We start from the raw sequence: 11,869 nt of genomic DNA on the forward strand, positions 1-11,869 counted from the left end.
TTTAAAAAGTTTGATGCAGAATTTCTTGTAAAACTTCATTTACTGCTCAAATTGGACTGACAGCCTTACTTATTAAAGCACACATCCAGAAAACAGCATAGGCAGAAGTTGTTTCTATTTCACCAACATACCTCTACCGTATTCAGAAACCTGTAGCCCCAAAATAAAAGTTTATTACAAATACAGCATTTGGCCCATATTTGAGCCTAAGCTTGCAGTCAAGGTACAAGGAGTAAAGAGAAAAACCTGTGAGGTGGCAAAGCAGATGCAATCAGAGCTAATTTCAAATAGGCAGTTATCAGTTAAAGCCTTTATAGTCTGAGCAGCAGCTTTTCATATTCACACAGTATGGCTACAAGTAATGTTTATTAAAAAAACAGAAGAGCCTGTAAATACTGAAGTCTCCAGATTATCCATTTATGTCTATTTTCTTCAGAAGGGACCTGCATTTCAAGAAGCCGACATAACACAAAAGTGCCTGGCTCCAAAAATTACGATGCTGACCAAGCACTGACGACCGCAGCAGTCGCACACGGTTCCCCACGACAGCAGCTCCCTGGTTCCCTTGCAAGGGGCAAACATCAGGGCCCCGCAATTTCCTTCCCCCAGGGTGCACCCTCAGATCACGCTGACACGTTCTGGTCTCACACTTCAGTAGATGTTTTTTAGGCTGAATATCGGCTCCCCCTGCTGGCACATTTTCAGTATTAGTTAAGGGGCTGTGGTATCACCCTGAAGACACAGGCTGTTTTTTTAAAAACCATCCAAAAATCATCCAGAAAGTACTTCAAGAAAAAAATGCAAGCAAAATAAAAAATGCGTGGTGATGGATCTAACATTTCTTGACAGAGACAAAGATACTATCCAAAAAGCATTCTTGGTAAGCTAAGTCTCTAAAAAGTCAGCATTAAGATATTCTACAACTATCCTATAGGAAATGCCACAGTGAAAAACTTCTGTTCTTTCCAAGGTGTACTCAGACTACTATTTCATAATTACCAGAGATCTCCAGACAAGCTTGCAGAAAAAAATAAGGCTGGAAATCTTAAATGGATCTAATTTAACCCCTTCCTGCCTGATTACTCTACTTATGTCATTCCTGACATTTTCTTCACACTGTCTTAAGAGACTCCTGAAGACTTCAAATAGGATTGTCTGCAGAAAATAAGATTGCTTAAAGAACAGATACAATAAACTTTAAAAACTCTTCTGTTGTATTCTGTTATCAAGTAGGCTAATAAAAACCTAATCATTTCTCTGACTAGGGATGCACAGTGTAATACAAAGGTCAAGGGTATATGATAAATGAAGAGAATCTTTAAGACAAAGTTGTATTACAATTGTGCTAGAAGACAAAGTGGATCAGGATATTCCTTTCCAGTCTTAAAATCTAGTGTTGAAGAACCACATTTCACCTTCCAGATTCATGGTAAGGCATCATTAGGACAGTCCTAGAAGAGAAACTAAGTGTTAACTAGGGCTAAAGGTATCGCTTTAATATATCTGGTGTAGACCTTCAACTTAAGCCACACAGATGAGAAGTTCCTTCATACGCGACTAGGATTTAAATGGAGAAACCAAGTCAAATCATTAGGAAGGGTGTGGGGTTTTTTTGGGGGGGGGGAGAAACTCCTCTACCTACCCCCAAAATTTTGCAGAACTCCTGTAAAGGCAGAAAACCTCAGAACTCAAAGAACTGACACTCCTATCTGTTGAAATTAGGGCATCTTACTCCCACCCAGAATAAAGGCAGGCTGAAATACTGATCATGAAAGAGTCAGACAATTAGTGCAGTGAAAAAATCACTTAGGTTTCTGAACTGCCATGACTGTACAAATGGACTAATAACATTTTACCTAACCTATATGAAGTCCAGAAGAGAAAAATATGAGTTAGGGATATATGGAACAGTTAAGCATAACAAAAAGCCACAAAACAACCAAAAGAACATTATGTTGGAACTTAGTATTTTCACTTTCATAAAACAAATTCTACCGTTTGACATGATTAGCTTGGAGGAGGGTAGGAGGGTAGAAGGGAGAAGAGTGAATTAAAATACATGTGTCCACTTCACTGATTTATTTCATAGAATTGTATCACTTAAGTCTGCATGGGAGATAGCAGAAGAAAGATGGGAGAAGCGACATACTAACAAGCTGAAGACATGAATAAAAACTACAGACATGAAGAACACACAGATACTCAGTGTCTGATAGTTAAGGAGCTTGGCAAACTGGGACTGGGCAGCTGCCACCAGAGATGCATCATCCTGATAGATGCCAATAGTGTTACTTCCCTGCCACCTCTGGTTGTCCCCAAGAAACAGCAACCAGGGTACAAATCAAAAGGAACCAGTAATGAAGACTACTGTCCATTATCAGTAACACAAAAGGAGACATCCGAGCTTTCACTGCACTGAAACCAGTCCTTCAGCTTCTACATCTCTCCAACACCATCACTATTATTCCTAAGCAGCAGAAAAACTGTCTGAAAATACCTAAAACTTGCTTTCCAGAGAACTGTTAGTACAGCTGGATGATCAGAAATAGAGACTGAAGATGCATTCACTCTCCAAGCATATAACAATGAATGTAGCAGGATATTCAGTGTCAGACCAACCACAGCAGCAACCACAATCTCATTCTAGATCTTTAACTGCCACATGCATAAAGAAAAATCTTCTAGCGAGTACTCCTTTTGCACAACCCACATGGATTGAAGTTCAAAAATTTCTAGGAAATTGAAACTTCAAATTAACTGTCACTACATTGTGCCTAGATCTGCACAGTGGAGGAAAGTTATAATCCAAAAGAATATTTGTTATTCAGTGAAAGAACAATAGCAAGGGCTTACTGAAATGGTTTCTAATCATTGAGATTAAGTATTTTGAGATGAAATTCCTCCCTCTCCCCCAAAAAATCATGAAGATCTATAAAGAACCCCTTTACACTCAAAAGAATTATTTACCAGCAACTCACATTAAACTGGCACATTTGTTGCCTTGCAACTTTGTTCCTGTTGAGCTGTCAGCTGAAGCCAAAAGCCTGATAAACACATCAAATAAGAAATGGAAGGCAGCCAGCAACATAACAGCAACTGGAAATGGAGAATAGGAAGGAGGAAAATTCATTTAACTTTCCTGTTTCTTATTTTGCCTTGACAAAGAGGTGACATGATACGATGAAAGATGACAACACCAGAACAGACTAAACAAGAGAAAAACAATAAGTGATAAATATGACAAAGTTGAGCTCTGGCAAAGGAATATTTTAAGATAGAATAAATACAAGAGCAAAACAGGCATTGCTTAGCTGTCAAGACACTCAAAATACAGCTTTCTCAGTTTATGGCACAAAAATGTTTCTTCCTTCCACCTCTCCAGTTGCTACTCTTCAATTTGCTCCTTGTACTGAAAATACAGTCTGCACCTACCGTACACCCCAATTCATTGACAGCTCCCCATAAAGAGCCTAACAATCTACTGCTCAGATCAAATGTCCAGAAATGCATCTCATTTTGAGTCAAAGATGTCAAGAGACTGAGAACCTACCACCTGTATTTGTGTCAACAGTTAATAACACAGATAAATTACTGTGCTTTATTTTTCATCTACACTTAGTCACTGCTTCTCACCACACATTTCACCACTAGATTAAAGGGCCTCTTAGTACTTACGTTCTTCTGTGTTTCTTCTACATTCAAAATACAAGTTAATGATCATTATTTTCAAGCCAAACAGACTAGCAACAGACTTACAGATGTTTTCTCATGCTTGTAAAGTATTTTGTGGACTTTCTCAGATTGGCATACACAGAATTCTGCATGCCAAATGTCATAAGAAAATGAAATTGCCTACTCCTACTCTGTACACCCTTAGTTATAAGGCCATAGAGACAATATTAGTTCTCTTGCTACAGTGATACACTTGGAAGTGACACTCAGCTAGCAGTAAAGGCCCTTAAGTCATTCCTAGAACCACTATGACCCTACAGTCCAGCTCCCATTTTGTAGACTAGACCTGCTTTCCTGGGCCTCAAGTACTTATATTTGCAAATAACCTGACTTTATCAGGACACTCAACTTGTTCAGTGCAACTGGCATGCCCTTATTTACCATTTTCCATTTGAAAAAACAGTATAAATAATGTAAACATTAAGCTTACATTAAGCTCTTGTAGAGCTCAGCTAAGAACCATCAGCTAATTCACCATAAAATATTAGGTATGTCAGTTACCAGCTAATCCATTTAAACACTTTTTACTGAAATTGCTTAGTCCTAATTAAAGAGTCATGCAGTACCACATTAAATATCTTATAAGCTACTCAACCCTTAACTTTGATACCTTATTCTTTCAAATCAAAGGGCATACAAAACTCATTTCTCAATTATAGTTGAAGTCAGAGGGGAGACAACTCAGAGGGCACAAAGGTCACATATGTAGATTTTAAACTTCATGCAAGTTAAGCCAAACAAGCCAGGGGCCAGGAGTGCAGCCTCTCAGCGCTGTGACCTTCCTTCTGATTTCTCCAGTAAATAAGTTCTCAGAAGGTTACAGTTTTAATTTGCATGGCTGGTGTCGAAAAGGATTGAAAGTGACAAACCATGCCAGTTTAAATTTGTAGCCTTTAAATTCGATCTCTCTCATTGACTGCCAAAGTAAGTGTGCAAGTAAATTAGAAGTCAGTTTTAGACTAAATGTGATCATTGGTGAGTGGCTGCAGGCTAGAGTCATGCTTCAGAGCAGATAAAACCTAGGGTGAAATATGTATGATTATCTTAAGCTGCATTTTGCAGCATCCCTGTTAATGAGTAGAATACTCAATAAATCACTTCCCTCTCCTTTCAACAATTACAGATTCAAACCTTTCTAATTCTTAAGAGCTTCCATGACTTCACCAATACAGTTTTGTTGGAGTGAAAGCAAAGAGCCAGCCACTACAAAAACATCAGCTTCCGAAACAAGCATGTTAGTGAACATACAAAATACAGCCAGGCTGAGGCATGAGAGAATCAGTCCAAATACTGCTTCTTCACTCACAGATCTAAGAACGCTGACTTATTTCTTCACTACTGTGCATAGTATTTTAACAAGACAGAAACAACCTAACTCACTCTGCCTTGGTTTCATGGGGCTGCCAGCAAACCATATCCATGCATGTTACTATCACTATTAAATTTCTCCTGTGCATAAAGTCTGCCAAATAACTTGTTTCCCTCTGCCCTCCAAGTTTTCACAGGCTTTACTTCTCTAAAATTTGATTACTAGAAGGTAATAGAAGGGTTTTTACTTTCTGGTTAACCTCTAAGAAGGACAATTTAAAGTGACTTGCTGTCTGAAGACTCTTGCAGTCTGAGGAACATACCTACCTATCTCACAAAACTTGAGTACCTCCCTCAGGATTATCTGGAGCATCCTATTAATTAAGCACCCCAGTTTTCTTCATCTACACTTCTATTACAAAATGCCTATGACCTGCATAGTGTTTTGACAGCCTCAGAAAGCAGGACACTTGAGAACAGTGTTGCTTCCTCCTCGCTCATACGAGAGGCTGCAATGACAAATGAAGGAGAGTCTGAGGTTTTACAGTAGTTGAGTATGTGTAAGACCATAAGGGGCTGAGAACAGACAGCAACATGCACGTCTGCTCCATGTTGCAGAACACATCCTTGTCCTCAGGAAAAAGGAGACAACAATACACTAGCAAACTGATTTGTGTCATAGAAAATATGACTATCATTTAACTACAAAGTACATCTTTTAGAATTGTGAAAATTAGAATTATGAAAAATTAAGGAAAATCCTTGCTGTGTGTCCAGCAGCCCTTGCATTCCAAGGGAGATTTCAGAGTAAATATCATCTATGGAACCTTGATTTATTAAGTTCCTACTTCAATTATTTTTACAATGCTATCCTCTACTCACTAAGCAGAAAATCAGACTGTTAATAACCTGCACTATGCAGTAAACTGGTATGCTTTTACACTCTCAAGCCTCCTCATATGGGAGGGATATGGGAAATACTAGTTTTAGGAGATTTCTAGTTAATTTTTCACTATTCCTGGAAGTAAGCACACAGGAATCAGCAAACCTTTAATGGTCATTACGAGTTGCATGAATCAGTAAAGTGATTCGCTATATAGCTAGCACATACAGCCATCTACTGTTGGGAAGGCTTGTTATTCCCGTATATCTTGTTGTCACAGTAGAGTCACCAATTTTTAGACATAGCCTCAATTCCCAGAGTAGCTAAAACGAGTTTGGAAGGAAGAGTTCCACAGGTATAATACACACAGAAGGAAAAAACTGTCTTTCAGCAATAGCATCAAGACTCATTAGCTTTTGGAGTGAAGATTTTAGCTGTCCTAGCTTTGATTACAGAGTTCTCTACACCTACACACTTAACATTACACAAGATAAACAAGTGCTAGGCACTGGTTTAATTCCTCCCTCTGTTGCAAAACATGTCTGGTACCAACATGTTTTATTTACAGCTAGCTTCTTCAATCTGCAGTTTCACATACTTTACCCAACAAGCACAAAATACTTGCCATAAATCAGTATTATACACAGGTCTGCAAGAGAATGAAATTAAGGTAACAAAATTATTCTTACTGATCTTTTTCTATGTTGTTTATAGCACCAGTTGTAAACTAAACTATAATAATCAATAGTGTACATACATATTTACAGACATCTTATGTCCAATCCATAAGGCAAACAGCCAGCCTTACAAACAAAACCTTGCTTGGAAAATGGTGACATGATCCTACATCACAGAAGTTGATAGTGAACCACGAGAGGTTCAGCATACCTAAAGCTAGACAAGCTGCTTGGCTTGGTTTCTCCAAACCATCGGCACTTGATTAAAATTCTTTAGGTTTTAAAGAGTGGTTTTGTTGTCAGATACAAAATGAACTTCTGAAAGTGTGGCAAACTTAACTATGACAAGGTAAAACAGCTTCTCCCTTACTCCACAGATGATTCTTATTGCTCTTCTCCCATGTTAAAACTACTTTTAACCAGGAGTACTTTATATTCTCAGTTCTCAGATAAATAGAACTGTGCATATATATATATATAATGTATATAGAAAATATTTTCATATTAAAGCTATTTACAAAGTCCATAAATGTTGCCACTTTATCAAGCTATAGATATTTTTAAAGGTTGTGACATAGCAGCAAGCCATCTCAAAGAAGGCTGAAAAGTAAAACTACCCATATCACCTTCCAATGATAAACACACAGAACTAATACAATTTCAGAAAAAGCACCAATTTCATATACAAAAACGTTTTTCAATTTTCACATGCAAAGACATGGCATCTGACAAAATTTGAAATAGGAACAATGCAAAGATACTAATCTTCTGCTGCTTCATAGGGTAATCACAGAACCTTATCTTTCCCAAGGTTTTTCCCCTACAGAAGCTGCAATATTTAAGACAGTAATTGTGCATAACATTGCAGTTCCTGCTATTTGCTACCAGCTGCAGATTAATCCCATTAGCATGGCCATCTTGCTACATATTAGAAGCCAGCTTGTTTTGCATCCATATACTTAAAAGTTTACAGATAAACTTTAAGGTTTAATTGTCAAGTAAGCAAGTTAAATATCTGATTCAAAGCCAAAAAGAACATATTCTAGTCTCCTGCAAAAGATTTCTCACATTCTAAAATTTAAGCAGTGGCAAGTATTTCAATGTTTGTTTAAAACACAATTATAACAATACCTTTCTTATTTGTTTCCAAAAAAGGCAAGTCCCTAGAGACTTCAACAGAATTCTCAACATGAAAAATCAGTACTTCCATGTACTATGCCAACAACAAGGGATATAGATATATAGACTGTAATGCTATCAAAATACTGAAAACAAGGTTTTACAGGTTGAGGGGAGGTACTGCCCTCCAATGCTGAAAAAAGATTAGTAATACTGTCCAAAGTACTCTCCCAGCATCCTAGGCATCTCTGTAATGTTCTTTTTTTTCCTGAAAGGCTACACTGGAACTCTTAGAAAGACATGCTGAGCTCCTCCCTCCCCCCATATCATTTGCAATTATGCAATTTGTGTATCCAATTTATAATTTGCAATTATAAGCATAAAATATGCAAATGTGTCCACTTCCATTTGAGAACTATAATTAGCAGATTTTGAAAGTCTAGATACAGGACCACTTCTCCCTAGAAACCAAATTTCAACATGAGCAGAGATTTGCTAGTGATTTTGCTCTTCTGTCTAAGCAGTACACGCGCTTCAGTCCCTTCAGATTCTCAGAACAATTTCCTCATTCAACTGTATTTCTTACAAATCAACACTAAGTTTCTGAAGAAAGTTGGCTTACCTACAGTATTTCAGTTTAAGTAAATATAAACAGTAAAAATAATGGTATTAGGACAGCCAGAAGTCAAAACACTGTTACATAATTAAGCTGGTCATTTTAAGCAATTACAACTTGTCATTAAGAAAGTCTCACAAATACCTGGGTGAAGCCAAACTGAAAGAAATGCCCATTCCATTCTAACCTGAAAAACTAAAACACAACCTTTCAGTTAAAAAAAAGTTATACCAGCCATTTCATATGAACTACTATAGAAAGAGGGAAAGAACTTGGGGGATCCAACTTACAAAGTGCAAGCCGGAGCAGTTACAGATGTCTTCCCAATAATAGTTAACCACTCCACCACAAATAATCATTACAATTTAGAACAGTAAAATAATGAGCTAGTCACTTCTAAAGTTAGTGTCATGATGGCATGGGATGGGTTTATAAAACATCTTTTCCTAAAGTGGTACATTTCCCAATTTATTATACAGATGTTTCACCTTATTTGGCTCCTTGGTGACTACACAACTGCCTAAAACAGTTATTTTACACAGAAATTACACAGATCTACATTGTATACTACAGTTAACAGAACACTGTGCTTCACTTTTAGTTATTTGTCTGTAATAGGCAAAATACTCAGATTTTTTAAACAAGACCACACTTTCAAAGTAAGCAAAAAATCCACAGACATACTAGAATAATGAGGTTGCATCCATGTATTCATCCACATTCATTTGTTCATTGAATGTATCGCTTATTATTGGTGCTGAAAGTATATGCGCAGATATCAAGTATTACATGATTAAGAAAATGGGCAAAAGTTTTGTTTCTGCTCTCTAATTGTTTCAATGAGGACACCCAAAAAACTATCAGTCCCAAGAAATGTTACAAATATGCACAATCATACATACTTTCATAAATTGTAAAATAAAATAATTGTAAAATAAAAATTCACATGCTTCTGTAACTTCATTAAAATAAGTTACACACATGCAAAAACCATCGAAAACAATTCTTCCTTCAATATTTTCAGAGGAACTTCCCTAATTTATAACCATAAAAGTCTCAGCCGTCAAGCTAAAAATGTTAAATGAGTTTATTTACAGCACGTAATACAAAACTATTTGCTAATATTTCCCCTTCAACACTACCAATAGTGCCACTCGGTAAAAATGCCATTGTTCATACTGGCATTTTTGACAAATTCATTGCTTAAGGCTAGAAAGTTAGGAAAAAAATATGCAAAACACCAAGTCCAAGGACATGCAGCTACAGATCACAGGGCACATGCATTCCACAGCTAAAACTGATAGCTACCTAAAAGACAGTATTTCAGAAAACAGCTGACTCCTTCAGGCTTAGAGATTGACATTTTGTAGTCCATTACACAAAAAGCTATGTCAAGCCACCGAAAGAAATTACATAACTGAAACGACTCTAAATTATTGTGAGGTAAAGTACACCAATACAGCTTTGTAATCGCTTCAAGTAATTGAAGCCAAAGTCATTTGTGCTGTCATTTTAAATTGTATTATAAAATCAGTTCACAGCTTGTTATATTTGACCATTCCAAGCACCATTTGAGGCATCTGTCTCTACAGACTTGCATTTGAAAGTCACCTGTCCGTTATACAACATTCCAAGTTTACATTAAGCCATATTGTGTGAATCACATGGAATTGCTTTTATATTCAGTACAGTGTCATTTAAACAAAGGGGTCGTACTTTAACAAAACCACACGCCAAATATTTTAAAGTGAAATGTGTCGGGGGGGGGGAGAGAATGCGTGGAAAAAAATTCTGATAATTTGAAGTTATATAATTGCAAAAAAAACCCAACATGCTTTAGGTATTGCAAAAATTCAGCAAGATGCGTTTTTGATTCCTTAATAGAGTCACAAGTTTCCAGGAAAAGGCTTGGTTCGCAAGCTCCTTTGAAAAAATCTGAGGCACACAGAAGCAATGACCTATTGTTTATAAACAACCTACCCAGCAACATTCTGGAGAGGCAAAAAGCGCTCCGGAGAGCAGCGCATCGCTTTGGGTGGTTCAATAGCGCAGCCTGCCCCAAGCCCAAGCCGAGTGCAGGACTAAAGCAACCCTCCTCACGCACCAACCCGACTCGGGATAGTTTCAGCGAAAAAACACGCGTGTGCTAGCGTGAAGAGCAACCTTGGCGGCGGCAGGCTGGAGACCCGGTGCCGCGTCTTCTCTTTTGGGGTGGGGGGAGGCGAAGAAGGGAGGCGCAGCCCCGGAAACCTCATTAAACGGAGGCGACGCTCCGGGTCATTTGAGAAACACTGCCCTTCGCGCGGCACCCCCTCACAAAAAAAATTAAAAAATAAAATAAAAATTAATTAATAAATAAAAAGAAGAAGAGAGCCAGGGGGTGCGAGACAAACCGGAGCGACGAAACCCCGCGCTCCGCAACTCCCTCCGCCCGCCCCGAGGCCGCGCAGCGCCGCGGAGGCCCCGCGCCGGGTGGGGGGGGGGTGGGGGGGTCGCGGCCCGCGCGCGGCCCCTGAAGGGCGGCCGGGGGGGGGAGGGGCGCCCCCCTCCCCCCGCGCTCACCTTGGCTGACGAGGCGCAGCGCATGGGTGAAGGACGGGTCGAGGGAGTCCTTCTCCGCCATCAGCTCGGGCAGGTACTTCTCGTCCATAGCGGCGAGCCCCGCCGGGGCGCCGGGGGCGGCGCGGGGCCCGCTCCCAGGCGGTGGTAAATCCTCCGAGGCAGCGCTCCCCCCCGGCCGCCTCCCGCCCGCGGCGGCGGGGATGCAGCCAGAGGGAAGCGCCGCGAGCCCCCGGCCCAGAGCGGGCAGGGGAAGGGGCGCAGGCCGGGGGGGGCCCCCCGGGCACGGGGCGCGGGCAGATCCCTCCGCGGAGGCCACGGGGACGCAGAACCGCGCTCCGAGAGCCGCTCGGGCCGGGCCGGACGCCCCCCGCCCGACCTCCGCCTCACACGCGCGCTCAAAAGAAGGGGGCGAAGAGCTCTGGACGAAGAAGCTGCACCTGCCACGGCGCTGCGCCGACTGAGCGGGCGAGCCCTTCGGCGCCAGGTTTAAATACCCCCGAACAAGCCACGCCCCTATCACCGCCCCTAATTCCCGCCCCCTGCCCGCCAAGCCCCGCCCCGCTGCCCCCGCCCGCCGGCTCCTCCCAACGGGCGGTGCTGGCCCAGCCTCCTTCGCTATGGCCCCGCCTACTCAGGCGACGTCTCCTATTGGGTGATTTGGGGTGTCAGTCAGCGGCCTACCGCAGCCTGGGATTGGTGGGTGAGCTTCGCGCCGCACCCTCCCCTCCCCGGCCGGCGTGTGGCGAGCGGGCTCCGAGCGGCGGCGCCGCCTCACGGAAAGCGGCAGGCGCTGGGCAGCGCTGCGCGGAGCCGTGAGGGGACGCAGCGAGAAGGGGCCGGCCGGGGTCTGCCGTTAAAGCACGCAGCTTTAGTGACCCTCTCAGCCGCTATCTCCCCCCGCCGAGAGAAGGGCTGGCGCTGCTCCTCTGCGGGAGCTCCCCAGCGTCCGTTAAAACGCGCGCCCGCGCCGCT

At 41.4% G+C, this 11,869-nt stretch overlaps 1 protein-coding gene across 4 annotated transcripts in view; it reads right to left on the minus strand.

Annotated features, from left to right (window-relative positions):
• The window catches only part of KHDRBS3 (KH RNA binding domain containing, signal transduction associated 3), a 102,238-nt gene extending 90,890 nt beyond the window's left edge, over positions 1-11,348 (minus strand). For all 4 annotated transcript variants that reach the window (XR_010883265.1, XM_067290124.1, XM_067290123.1 and 1 more), the window contains exon 1: positions 10,898-11,348. Coding sequence is in view for 3 of the 4 variants with exons in the window: in XM_067290124.1 (XP_067146225.1) it covers positions 10,898-10,985 (88 nt within the window). In the remaining variant the exon portion in view is untranslated. The remainder of the gene's footprint in view (positions 1-10,897) is intronic.
• Between the last annotated feature and the right edge of the window lie 521 nt (positions 11,349-11,869).

The sequence above is a fragment of the Apteryx mantelli genome, chromosome 2 (genome assembly GCF_036417845.1).
Source record: "Apteryx mantelli isolate bAptMan1 chromosome 2, bAptMan1.hap1, whole genome shotgun sequence".
Taxonomy (NCBI): Eukaryota; Metazoa; Chordata; class Aves; order Apterygiformes; family Apterygidae; genus Apteryx; species Apteryx mantelli.